The sequence below is a fragment of the Patagioenas fasciata genome, chromosome 3 (genome assembly GCF_037038585.1).
Source record: "Patagioenas fasciata isolate bPatFas1 chromosome 3, bPatFas1.hap1, whole genome shotgun sequence".
NCBI classification, from domain to species: Eukaryota; Metazoa; Chordata; class Aves; order Columbiformes; family Columbidae; genus Patagioenas; species Patagioenas fasciata.
Genome location: NC_092522.1, coordinates 69,872,121 through 69,886,641, shown reverse-complemented (window position 1 = coordinate 69,886,641; position 14,521 = coordinate 69,872,121). Strand labels below are relative to the sequence as shown.

The 14,521-nt window shown below is 41.6% G+C and overlaps 1 protein-coding gene across 2 annotated transcripts in view; it reads right to left on the bottom strand.

Annotated features, from left to right (window-relative positions):
- Window positions 1–3,575: 3,575 nt before the first annotated feature.
- Window positions 3,576–14,521, bottom strand: part of ECHDC1 (ethylmalonyl-CoA decarboxylase 1) — a 38,220-nt gene continuing 27,274 nt past the window's right edge. For both annotated transcript variants that reach the window (XM_065834461.2, XM_071806575.1), the window contains one exon: window positions 3,576–4,236. In XM_065834461.2, the coding sequence (XP_065690533.2) occupies window positions 3,831–4,236 (406 nt within the window). In that variant the 3' untranslated portion in view covers window positions 3,576–3,830. The remainder of the gene's footprint in view (window positions 4,237–14,521) is intronic.

Genomic DNA, 14,521 nt, shown 5'->3' with positions numbered 1-14,521 from the left:
TCAGGGTCTTCAGCCCAAACAGTCTACAAATAATTTTATCAGTGATTATTCTGGGGGCTTGTGACCAAAGTAGAGAGGCAGACCTCTGTTCACCCAAACACCTGTGATGCTGCTTTTGTCTCCTGCTGGCTGACTGCAGCTCTGAAGTACTAAAATTAGTTCAAGTAAGGCTGGTGAAAGCTTAATTGCCAATCATCAGAGTGGCAAATGCACCCCCCAGATCAAGCTAGGAAAGAGTACCAGGTACTTCCCATCTTGCATTTAAACCATTACCTTCAGTAGGCGATGTGTTCTCTTGTCAATTTTAGCTAAGCCACAGCCACACTGCATTATGTGGTTTTCTGTAACTCCATATATTAAGTGATTTTCAACTTGTAAAGCATAGCTACAGAAATGCACAGTGGAGCAGAATGGAAAGGAAAAAGGAAATTACTATAAAATGTACTGCATCTCTTCAATTCCAGGAGAACAGATAACCACAGATACAGAAATCTCATGCTATGGTAAAAAAAAAATAAATCACATAGTAAACCAAGCATTCAGCAAGAACACCTAGCTTACCTAGGTTACCCATTTGGTAAGTAAATCTGCATCAGCAGCAAAGATGATAAATTATCTGTATTGCTAGAAGTGGTCTCCCCTATCCAACCTTTAAACACTTGGTGCAGAATCCACACCCCCATTAAGCATTCCAGTACACAGAAGTAAGGGAACAAGACAAGCATTTCACAACGTAATAGGAAACCTAGTTTGCTGAGGAGGGGACTGGCAAACTAGCCCCTAGGAAATAAAATAAACTAGCGCAACATTTAATTTGGAGACTGGGAGTATCAATTTTGAGGTTTCTAACTTTGTGCATATAGTGCTTGTTTGTTTTTAGGCCATTTCTGAAGGGGAACAAAAACAGATGAAGCTTGTAGTCCTTAATAACTGTAAAGAAAATATAAGTGCTTATCAGCAGCTGGTTGTTGCTTTAAGATGATAAGTATTCTATGAAATAAAGCATAGAAGTTTGAAATTGGTAGAATGGGATTCCATTTCATCTCAGTCTGGGGCTCTCATGCAGGCACTCATGGTAATTTAGTTAGGCTGCTTTTCATGTGAAGTGGTATACTTGCCTTTAAAACAGAAAAGAAACCAGAGCATACAGTATTAGGCTGCTCACAAAATCCTTAATCAAAACAAACACATAATTATCTTCAGAATCTCCTGTAGCCATGTTTGGTATGTTTGTGATTCCAACAGACCAGAGGACAAAGTGAGTTTGTGTAACCTTTTCTGAAAGTGTCTTACTCAGTACTAGTTAATTATTTGTCCTGTTCTTAGAAGCAAACTTTGGCCTTTGAGACAAATTGGAGATGATGGCTGGGAAAATGCATTTGCTGGAATGAGAAGTAAGCTCATTGTCTACAAATCAAAATGGAAAGAGGTCCCCAATAGATGTACATACTGAGTTTCACTTGCTGGCAGCACAGGTCCAGTTCAAAACATGCAAGTAAAACATATTCTGCTTTTCTGCTACCATTTCCTCTCTTCAAAATTTGTAGCACCCGGTGTACAGAATACACTAATAAGCCTTACAGCTTGGCACTTGAAAAGTAAAAAAAAAAAACACAAAAACAAACCCACCATGATTTAAGGGTCTTGCTCAGCTTCCAAGCAATTTTCACATCCATTTTTAAAACATAATGACAGTATTAGTAAGGGCAAATTTATTCTTGTTAGTAGCAAAGACATAACCAGTTGCCCTCACCACAGTTTTTCTGACTCACTACAACGTGGTGTTTTTCTTCAAAATGTTGGGTAAGTACAGACAGGAGTAAGTATGAACTCTGAAGGTTCAGTGATGTTGGCAGTCTGGAATCCCTCCTAAGTCTTGAGGACCTTCATGAAAAGCAGAACAGCTTCATTACTAAACAGTCAAGTACTGCCTGACTGTATTATAACATCCACACTTCAGAAGTCCTGGGTTTGAAGTCCTTCAGAGCAGGGGAAAGAATCCAGCTGCACCAGGGACTAACAACTGAGCTATCAGATAACAAGGGGCAAAGAGGGGAAAGCAGCACAAACCAAAACACTGCTCACTCTCCATGTTCCTATTCCTGTCTCTTCTCTAACCTGGAAGTAAAAATTGAACTTTATTTTTGGGGAAAAAAGAGATTTGAAATCTTCCTCCAGCAGCAGCTTCAGGTGTGAAGGCAAACAGGCAGGATCAACAGAGCCTTCCTGAGGTGCCAGCTCAAAACACATCCCTTTCTTCAGCATTTCTTTTGGTTGCTTCAGGCTGTACACACTCCCCATTGTGAAAGCCATATAGTAAAACATCTCCAGCAGAGTGGAACATCTGCTTGGAAGCTGCAGAATCTTGACAGCCAGTCCAGGTCTAAGTCCTGTCATTGATCTGTCCCAAGATCTGCAAACATACGTACAGTTACCTTGCTGTCTGAAACTCAGGAATCTTGCCATACTGTAGAAATCAGAACATGGATTTCCATCCAAGGAATTTCCTTCTGAGAGAGCTTGTTTCATGTATCTAGAGTTAGTTATGCCTGGTCAGAGTGAGAATGGAGGTCAGTGGCACATAGCCCAATGCTTCCTCCTTAACATGCTCCCCTGGAGTACTTGGGTCCTGGGCTCAGATCACACTCCCTGCTAGATTTAGAGACAAGTGCATCCTAACCAACAATACAGGAAACTATCAGTCACGGATACACGCGCTTGGTTTTGCTCTCACAGATGTTTCATTTTAAGAATCATCTGCCAAAGAAGGGACTCAGTGTCAGTTTATAATTTCTAAAGGGAAGACGCTCTCCACTCACTTACCTAACTACTTGCACAGCCACTGGTATAAAGGGGAGACCGAGTTCCAAATCTTCCAGTTGGGGGTTGAACTTGATGATCTTTGAAAGTCCCTTCCAACTCAAACTATTGTATGATTCTGGTCAGCCCAAATATGCCCTACCAGTAAAAACACTCAGAAGAAAACGTAGACAGTTCCACACACAAGTCTTCCTGGAATGCTGAAGTACTCAGACCACCCAGTCAGTCAAGAACATCCCATCTGCAGACACGATGCATCATGGCCTTCCAAGATTTCAACTGGATTCTATGTAAAGAATCAGATCAGCAGCTCTGCACATGCTCAGCAGCACAGGTTCAGGCTATGGGAATATGCAAATGTATATGTAGGTAGTTGGTTCCTCAAGCAGTCAGAAGACACCTAAATGCACTTAAAGACCTGAATTAGTGTCAGTGAACAAGGGCTATAAATAGGCTCCTCAGAGAGTTAGAGCTTCTCCTGTAAAAAATCATCATTAAAACTGAAGTATCCTTGGATACTTTCTCAACAGTTATACAAAGAACTGACTGAAGACGAAAAAATAAAAAACGTCATCTCACCAGTTATCATCCCTTCAAAGCTGCTTAAAGACACCACTCTCATGTTGGGGAACTCATATTTTGCAGCTTTAAATGCACCTGTTCTGCAAATCAATAAAACTCATCTTTCAAGCAATTCATTTTCATACCAGTTAGAAAAACAAATTTAACTCCAAAGAAAATAATCTTCAACCTCATTCCAAAAGAATTATAGTTCTATTCTCAGCACAGTATTTACCTTTACATACTAATTTCACTAATCTCCATTCAGTGGGTGATTAGGACAGTAAAGAATCTTCTGGGGATTTCTCTGTGGTTGCACACCAAATGTGAACAACAGGAATGTTAATGCCAGTTTAAATTAACAAGTCCTTAAATGTTTCAGTTTAATGCCTGCTTTAGTGAAAGCTTTGTTTGCAAAAAGGTAAAGAACATTTCTTATGCATTGACTGTCAGTTATGTTTTGGTCTTCTAACCAATGCCTGCAAATTGGCAGGCCCACCCCATACAGTTCCAAAAATGTCCTTCTCTGTCCTTAGGGCATCTTCCAGTGGGAGCTCTCTTCCCGCTGTCACCACCCTTTTCACAGCCCGAATCACGCTGGCTGGACCCTCTGTGTACTGACTCAGCCAAACTTGGGCTTCTTCCAACGCTCTTGCTCCATCTGAAGAGGACAAGGTCTCCTCTGAAAGCCCAAGGCACAAAGCTCTTTGGGGGTCCACCCTGGCAGCCCCACTCAGCAGCTGCAGGGCGGCCCTGCTGCCGACGATGCACACCAGCCGAGCAGCTCCTCCCCAGCCCGGCACCAGACCCATGTGCTTGTGGACAAACCGAATTTCACTTCCGGGCGTCATCAACCTGTTGATGAAGAACAAACACTCAGAGGTCAATCTGGGCATCGACTTCTGTGTTCAGCTTGTCTGCACTCAATTTTATATCTTCTCCTCCTCTCTGCTTCCAAAGGCTGATACAACTCAATAGCATCCTGGTTACCGCCACAGCTGGAGTATCTTAGTTTCTACATTGCCTACTGCCTTAAACTGCAGCTTTTTGGCCCTTCTCAAAATGAGATGCATTGGCTGCCATAAATAAAGATACTTAGCGCCCACACTGATACCTGTAGCCAGAAGTCAGTTCTAAAAAGTGTTCAAAAACAGAATTGCAAAGACAGAGTGCACATTACACTCATACACAGTGTATACTGCTTTGCTAATTCATGCCTGAAACAACAGGGTTTGGGGTAAAAAACCAGTAAAATAATGAAAAAACCTTATTTCTCAAGAGGCTGGATCGTGGTCTTAATACCGAGATGTGCTGGAGAGGTTCTGTCAGCACACTGGTGCTTGATTATAGCAGCTTCTTCCCTCCTTCCTCCTCCCCACCCCACTTTAGAGGGTCCATCTGAATTTGATTTTCTAACCGCTCACTATAGCAAGAGAAGTCAGAATTTCTTTCTATTTATGCTTTACAGTAAGTAATAGCATTGCTCCCTTCCAGAAGATAGAGTAACATTCCTCTTTTCAAAGATTTCACACGTTCGCTTCTTTTCTACAGTCTGTCACCTCCCTTACTTAAGAACTCACCCTAGGGCCTATTAAGCCGTCTCCTTGGAGGAGCTCTGCTGCAGTCGATTGTACTGTCTCCACACACTGTTCACACTGACACACATCTGGTTAGTGGAAAAAGCCTCTAGAAATATATAGAAAATATGTGTAGAAGCAAAACAGGACTTGCTCTTTCTTAAGATGATGTTCTGCAGTGTGGCTGCTTGCTACCGCTTATAAGACAAGGGATGTAATCTATACTTGTGAAGTAGATTAGCTTTTGCTTCAACCACTAATTGGCTTTCTGAAGATAAATCATGTAATACTAAGATGTACGCACAAGTCTGTTTCCTAACAACGCAGTTTTCCGTGATGAAAATACCAAGGTGAACAGCTTAAAGAGGAAAGCAAAAGAAAACATTTAAAAATGCAAATACTTCTAGGAACTCAGTGCTCCCAAATCTGCTTAGTTATTGTTAATTGTAAGTTTGCTTGATTACTTTCTTCTTAACCAGAGCCCCATCAGCATTCACGACATGCTACAAAGCACCAGGGCTGAAGAGCTTATGCTTTATCCCAGACCCAACACAATGAACAAAGGCAACAGCTGACACGCCAGATTGCATGAAAGCCTTTTTGTAGAGATAGTGGAGGAAGGTTGTGTGACGAAAAGAAGAGAGCAGGGTATTGCAGGGGAGGAAAGGCTTTTAGCTAACATCAGCATGTGCTCCCCAAACCCAGCAAACCCTAGGGAGCTCAGGTCTCTCCACAAGGAAGACTCTGCAAGAATTCCAAAATTCCTTTACAGGCTCAGCTTACTTTGCAAATTGCTGACACCCAGTGTCCCACTGGGAAAGCAATAATGAAAACATTATTAAGGGTTTAATTCTAGCTGTGCTGGGCGATATGAAGTATTAAAACAGTAGCCATACACAGCTAGGTATCTGATGCTAGACAATCTGCAGTCTCCTAAAAGCCACCACAGGTTAGCAAAACAATGTTGTGTTTCTTGAACCCAAGACTGTCCCAAGCACGTGGGTTCAGGCCTTAAGGACAGTTCCAGACACCCTGAGGGCAGTGTATGGACTCAGCTGGGAGGCTGGGTCAATGCACTCCAAAGTCCACATTGGAAGTCAAATTTTATATTAACACAGCTGATCCATCAGTATCAACAAGAAAAAAAGTTGAAAATATTTAGTATGTGGGAAAGGCTCTGTTACCCTGCACACTTTCCACCTCCCTCTGAGATAATGGAACCAAACATGACGAAAGGAAAACAAATGATTGACAGCTACAGCCATAGAGAGACTGTGAGGCTGCAACTTTTACAATCTCTTTGGGATTCACCTCTCTCTACAATGCTCTTTTGAACAAGCTCCACAGAAAGAGAGATAAGTGGTGATCAGGAGAAGGTGTAAAGGTAGTCTTGGATTTCCTTCAGGCTTAAGAAAGGTATCTATGATTTTTCAGCTCTTTCAACTATAAATCCTCTCCTGAAGTCACACCATTTCTTACAGAAACCACCCATCACACACTCTGTTAGGTACAACACTCACTTCAAGTCTCCATGTTCAAGGAACCAACTGAAATCTGAGCTCAGATCTGAAGAGGCATATACTGCTGCCAAGCCAGGCTGGGATCAGCCTCTGAACATCACCAGCTGTGGCCCCGCATAAATATTTTCCTTTTTATTTTATGAAAGGAATTGACTCGGCCTTCTGAGATATGACAGATGTGATGTCTCATTAGATGAATTAATGTAAGGAAAGTACATTAAGTATTATTAAACACAAGGAGGCAGACATAAAAAAGCTGAAAAGACAGAAGTACCATTCTATTCCTGAGCTGTTTACACCTTATTCACCTACTACTGGCCCCACCTGAGCCAGAATAGTAGATTAATACAAAGTAAACCTCGATTTGACTCAGTATGCCTGTTCTTGTCTCCCAGGTCAAGAGAATTAAAAACTGGGTCTCCTGTAGCCCAGGGGAAGGTCATACCATTAAGCTCCTGGATACATGCCTTCCCTGTCCTAAAAAAAGAAAATTGACATGACAATGCTGAAACAATATTAAATGTAATTAATGTAACAAAGTAACTAAAGACCTTAACAAGCAGAGAAACATCCTTCAGAAATATGAAGGTTAGCAAAATCTTTGTAACTTACATTGGAAAGAAGAGAGTAAGGTAATATAAGCACCAAAGCGCAACTGAAAACACCTTTAAGGACATTATTTTTCCATGTTACAAGCACTGCAACACCCCTAGAAAGAAAGCACAGCCACCATGGGCCACATCCAATTTTGGGTTAGTTATCTAAAGCAAACGAGAGCTACAGCAAATATTCCTGCTCTACATTCTAAAGTGTTCTTAGATGTGCTAAATGTTACAAACCCTACGCCTTTGATCGGAGGATGCCTTCACGCCGTGACATCTCACTGCGCCCACAAACTACTGATTGTCATGTCACATCACCAGCAACGCAAGCCTTGTTTGCCATTAACAAGGCAACCTAACAAATCCCATCCTTAAACTGGTACACTTGCTTCCTCAAACGCGACACGTGCTGTGAGCTAACAGCTATGCTTGCCTTTGCTAAACTATTTCCCAGCTACTTGAAGCTGGAGCATATACAATGAAAGATCAAAATGCAAACAAAAATGTATTTTCTCAGTTTTTCATACCTGCTTTTTATAGTACTCCTGTTACTGAACTGTTTCAACACGTATAATCAGTTCCTTGGGCAAAATTAAGATTATATTAAGGTTTGTGCTGGCCCTTATCTCATCATTTCCTGGACTCCGGGGTTTGAATTATATTCAACATTCTGACAAGGCAAAGGCACTAACTGAGATTACTGGAGATGGACAAATACCATCCTCTATTTTATACATTTTAAAAGTTCCTCCTACTATGCTTCTGAAACCCATGGTGGAAAAAAAAAAGGATGCCTGAAATGTTAAATGTGTCATCAGCAATCTGGATTTTGTTATCATCCCTGTTTGACTCCCAGTGTCAGGTAAGGACACAGCTCCTGACTTCCAATCTTCTCCGTGTAGCTGGCGTGAGACTGGCACACCATGGGGACAGCCACCGGCACCACCGGCCTGCAGCACCTGGTTCTCAGCTATGGCCATGCTGAGAGGGCAGCCAGAGATGCAGGAGATGACTTTCATCTCCCCCCACAGATACTTTGGCCTCTCAAACCACCAGCTGACATAAGTAACAAGCAAAGCTTATGCCTTGCATCATAGGAAGTTTCCTCAGCAAATCTGCTAACTTCTATATGTTTTAGTAAAACTATCTATGAGGTGACTGAACCAACACGAAGTGGAAAAATACACAAAAAGCAAAGTCAAAGGTTTTTTAAAAGACATCCATAATTTTAATATGCTGTAGAGCAAGAGTTATAGAAATAATAAGAAAATTTCATATACAACTAAAGGGTTTTGCAAAACAGAGATGCAAGACATCCAGATACATGAAACCAACAGTCACAGCCACACCTGCATCTTTCGCTGACTCAGTACTCAAGAACATAGTATTGGTGACAAAGGCTTTCCACCAACCATCCAAACCACACATGCAACTATTTTACACAAAGAGAAACATTAAAGAAAAAATAAAAACACCATGAAAATGGTAACAGAAAGAAAGCTACCAAGGGCCAAACATTTGTTTAAACCAGCAAACAACAGAAGAACAAAGCTGATGTACAATCCAGTCATATGCTTTCTCCAGTATGTATGTTTTTCTAATGCACTCATCAACATATCAGCTTAATTAACTCTCGCTAAATTAAGTAGTAGCCATGCTATGCTGACATGTGGCTAAAACAGTTTTTTTAAATACACACTGCTGGGGAGTACAAGTTCAAGAATTTGTTACAGGTCAGGTATGACATTATCTGTGGATAGTGTTCACCATGCAAATGGAATGTGTTTTGTGAGGTGGACATGAAAATTTGATGACTTTACTTGCAAGTGACACAAGCTCAGGTGTAACTAATTTAGGATTCTGTAACTTTGCTTGGCAAGTGCTACCAGGATCATCTACCACAGCAGCAGCTCTCAAATCCATGCTGGACCTGAAGCGAGCAAGAAAGCCAGAGTCTGTTGTCCACTTCTTCCCTGTCCTCTTTCTGCACCTTCTCAACACTCAAAGAACAGTCCCTGTCCCATCACTTCACCTGCACACTGCACCTCATAGTCTCACTCCATCTTCCTTACACTTACTCAGCGTCCCAAGGGGCACAGGAGTTCCCAGTATTGGTGGTGGGTTCTTGCAGCAAGTGACTATGACTTGGGCAGCAGATAGAGACTTACAAAGGTCATCTAATCTCCCTTCTCCTTGTGCTGATGCATGTAAAATCCACCAAAAAAATAAAAATGCTGCTCTTACACATGCTCCTGAACACATGCAGTAGATGGGATATTTTCAGTCAGCTGGGGTGTTAGAATAAGTTAAAACAAATCAGGGTAGAGTTTTGATTGTTGAATTTGTATCATTAGAGTAAGAACTAAGCTACCTGTTCCTTTATCTGTACCACAAAAGCCCTGATTTGTGATTAAACAGAAGTCCTTTATTTCAGGTTGGTCCAGCGCATCACATAAATCAAGTAATATCTTCTAGGCAGCACACCACATCTCTGGCTTTGGGGGGAAAAAAAAAAGCTTTAAAGTGGGCATCTGAAACACAGATGAGGTAGAAGTGGGTAGTTGAATGAAAACGCATTTCCATAACAGAGAGAAGTCACCTTGAATCTTTCATTGGAGGCAAAAGCCTTACTATAGGCATCTAGGGTTCAGTACAACTATAGGATCTGAATAGCTGTAATCTCTTGTACCGTCCATCATAGCACATAAAAGTCAAAGTCCATCTGTGCCTGAGGAGATGGAAGCTTGTGAAAGGGTCTTCAGCCAACAAAAGGGCTGAGCAAACTGATGATCAGTGGCTGCAGCATGTGCTGGGAGTACAAAACCACAAGTGCTGGTGGTCTCCTCTGATGCCTGCAGCCCCTTTGCTGCAAACACAGCCAGCCAGTTCCTTGGCTCAGGCAGGGACACCGAGGGGTCTTGTCCTGGCAAGTGGCAGCCCTGCAAGCTGGACTGTTGCTCCTTGGCAATTTGCTACAAAACTCATCCCTGCCTTCTCAACAATCTTTTAACAACCAAAGTAATTTCTAAGTATAGCCTTTAAAACGTGACCTGAATATGAACCACTGCCTTGACATCTTCACAAAGACACTGAAAACCTAAAATTAAGAGTACTGACTAACATTAAGGCTGCAGTTTGCACCTGCAGAGACTTTGCGTGGAAACCTCAATACTGACGGTTACTTGCATGACAACATTGTGTTCTAATAGTGACAAGCTGCATGTCTCTCAAAATATTCTTAGGACCATAAATCTTACTGGAAAGGCTAGGAGTACTTTCGGTAGTATTTAATGGCGGAGTCTACAGGGTTTTATTTTTAATTAAAAAAACCCTAGTTCTAGCCTTGTTCAATATTCCAACACACAAGCCTTCCCTGGTTATTACAGAAACTCACTTTAAAATAACAAGTGCATTAACCAGTCATTTTTGCAATAAAAAAAATTACTTTTGAAGCAGCAAGGTACTGTGGGAAAAATATTCTGCAGAAGAAATACGCAGTACTATGCTAGAATAATTTAGCTAGTCAGCAACACTGCTGATGAGCAGTTTTCAGGCCTTACTTCAATTTTCATGACAGATGCTGTTAGAAATAGGCCCTTAAGAATAAGACAGTCTCCTCCAAAAAGCAAGTTGGGACTAATTAATCTGTCTATGCAGTGCAGTGTCTCATCAGTCTCTTTATCACTACACCATCAACTAATTACCTGGGTACTCTAGGCAAAACAGCTAAAGATTTTTCTGAAATTCAGCTATCTTATTACACCCTCTATCACAAAAAAAAACCCTAATTCTCTGAAAATATTAAGAAGTGGATTCATCCTGAGAAGTGTTAGTCATAATTTCACTTATCTTTCAACCTCATTTGATTAACTGGATATGCTTTAAAAGATCAAAAACCCTCAATTATACATTTAATAAATAACTCCTTGCTAATTGTATTAATATTTAGCAGGTTCTCAAACTATAACAATGCAGTGGATATCGGCCAGCCATGACTGCCCTGTGCTTTCCCAGCACAGCTTGCTAGTATTAATTCCCCTGCTCCTCTCTCATGAAGAGCTTCTCATGTTTCTGCCCTAAGCAAAGAAGAAATAAAACCATTAGTCATCACAGCAATTGCTGCTTCAGAGCTCTGGCAACACGAAGTGAGACTTCCAAAGTGAAAATACTGTAAAACTGATAAAACAAAGGATTTGTCCTACATGCTTTTAGAGATAGTTTGTGCAGACCAGCATCATAAAAACAATCCCCAAAACCTTTGTTCTTTCTGAAAATAACTTTAGTCACAAATATTCCCCTGAGAGATGCCTAAATGATAACAATTAAAGAAATAAAAATGAAGACAAAATGGTTTAAGAGAGCTTTGGGGAAACCAATCTTGTGCATGTCTTTGATACAATTGCATGAAGCAGCTCTGCAATCTTAAATTTCAATAGGGTAAGAGGAGACTGTGCACATTAATGACGTCCTCTGTTTATGAGCTTTAATCTGTAACCTTTACTACACGAATGCAGTCGAAAAAAGTAGGTCCATCTACTATCAACCCATTGGAAAGTAGCACTCTGAAAGGCTTTCGGTGACTAAATCAAACCAAAACAATACACCTTCTTCACTTGAGGTTTAAATAAATTAAAATTATACCCAAGAAACAAAATAAAATACACTCACTGAGCCTCCCAAGTACAGTGTGTTCTAGGCACACTTTAAAACTTGGTGTCAAAGGAGTAGGTTTGAGGCCAGCCTAGGAAATCTCATCAACATGAGAGCTCTCTTTTCTCACAGCTCTTTTCAAATTGCCTTAGAGATTATATAGAATTTTATTTATAGTTACTGAATTATTCTGTAACACTCTCAGTGCATCCATTTTCCCCCTCACTCACAACAAAATAAGAATCAAGGTTTACATAAAGTACTCTAGGAAAAAAATACCTCAAGTCTCCCCAGCCTGTTGCCTTTACCACCTCACTTTCTGCCTTCCTGTCAGATTTTCCAATGCATTTTATGGAGTCCTAAGAATCAGGGTCAAAATCCGATCCAAAACCAGACCCTAATTACAGATGTATTTTCTTGAACAAGAGTTACTGTCCTTCTGGGTTGGCTGGGAAACCCCAGGCCACTCCTCAGAGGGGACCTAAACAATGAGAGATGCACTTTTCGAAGGAAACCTTAAAATAACCATTTATAATGTGACTCTGTCCTGCTTTTTCATATCACCCAAGGTCAAATGAAACGCAGAACAAAGAATGATAAAGTCATATTTTCACCTAAAGACACAAAACGTTTGCTTGATGCTAAAATTCTGAAAATTGGAGTCCTCGATCAAAAAAGGGGAAGATGAAGTAACAAGAGAAGAGTTGCAGGCAGAGATGGAACACAGGCACATCAGAGCAGAAACTGCTAAATAGACATCAGCTGTGGACAGCTCCACAATTTATTGCCCAAACGTTCAAACATTCAGTGGAAAATGAACCTCTGAAAGGAACAGGGTCAGCCCCAAGAGTTTGCAAGACTATCACTTGCAAAGGAAGCCACTCCGGAGAAGAAACACAAAACCAATAATGTTATCAGAAAAAGACCTGGTGGATAACAGGAGTTAAATTATAACAGGCAGATACAGAAATCTGCATGCCCCAAAAAAATAGTATCTCATCCATAGCAAAACCTGCACTGAGAAAAATTAAGAAAATGTCTGCAAGCAGCAAAAAGGAATATGGTAAAGCAGAACACTCTGTGGTACAGCAAGACCCAGACACGATTGTGTAAGAACGACCAGAGAGTGAAAAAAGGTTTATGTCTTAAGCACTTCCCTGATCAAAAGAGAGTGGCTAAAAGAAGGCCAAGCAAGACCGTTAATTTGAAGGAGGGATTATGAAAGGAAAGAAACTGGTGCTAATACCCTGCGAGGGGAGCAGGGCAGCCTCAAACCAGACAAGGGAGGTAGGGCTCTCCAAAAGTCCCCTGCAGGTGATGCTGGCTGCCATCCACACACACAGTTCCTCCAATCTCTTGCTGGACCAGAATCTCCCACAAGTCATCCAGGGATAAAGACTCACCCAGCAGACCTGGATTACGGATTTTAAATCTAATTTTTTACCTCAGGCTTGACACTTTCTCGCCTGTGGCTTCACAGAAGCCAGAGAGAGAAAAGTATGCTATAAAAAGCTACATTTCTTCTAAAAGGGATAAATGAAGCTGAATATTGGAAGTTAAAAAAATACTTTTTCTGTAACAGGAATGAAAAATTGAACTAGATGACAGATCACAGGCCCAAAAAAGCAGGACTGATTAAAACTCCACAAGCAGTATTAAAGGAAGACAAGCCTTTTTTTTCTTTTTCTTCCCCCCCCCCCCCGGCATTTTTCAACAAACTGACAGGAAAGAAAATTATTTGGCCAAACCACAAACCACCGCATTTCCCAGACTGATACTTCTTGAGGTTCATATATGATGCCCACAGGGGTGTCCCGCAGCCCAGGGTACCACCCCGGCATGGGGGGCTGGGGGTGCCGGGAGGTGGGCAGCACCGCACAAGGGGGCTTGTGCAGCCCCCACACTGGTGTCATGCAAGGCATCGTGTGGCCCCTTTGTACCCTGCAATACCAGGTAAGAGCTGTGTGAGCCACACACCGTTCCCTCGCCTCCACTCCAAGTGTTCAGGTGAGCTGAGGAGACCCAGAAAACAGCAGAAAAAGTTTAAAGGCCTTTTCTAAGTGGGAAAGACATGGATTTTTTACAATTACACAGTTACCGATAAAGAGTCCCCAGTCCATAGGTGCTCCCTCGGATCTGACAACACCCCCTGTGCGCACACGGGCAAGAAGTAGCACGGCTTTACAAAGGCCTACAAATGCACACAAAGCTCATACAACAATTTAAGAGCACACAGAACAAAAGGAACAAAACAGATACGAATAGCTACACTGGGGAGCTGCAATTCCCCTGAATTGTGTGGTATAAACTCTGAAAATGGCATGAATCACCAGAACCACGAAGTGGGACTGACGCCCCATCATTCCAAATGTATAACAGTGCCTGGATCCTTTCTCCCCACAGTTGTACGACAGTGACCCAGAGGGCACCACCCCCTTTTCCTCCCCTGCCAACAATCCATGTCTTACTAACACCTTCCTCCTCTTCTAATTCCCAGCTGTTAATTCATTCATATTACCCTGGTGTCAATGGCTCCCAGTCACGGGCCCACAGCAACCTCTGCTCCCACACATTTATTTCCAGTGGAGTTCTCATCTTGCCACAGGACTTGGGTCTTATCAACAAAGCAGATTTCAGCTGTTCCTTACAGCCTGCCAAAGTCTCAACACAAAAGTGAGTGAATGCCAAAATAACGCTCACATAAAAATTACTCATGCTGGGAATCTAAAATGTTACATGTGTCTTTCCTACCAAAAAAGGAACTACAGTTATTTGGATTTCATTCAAGTAA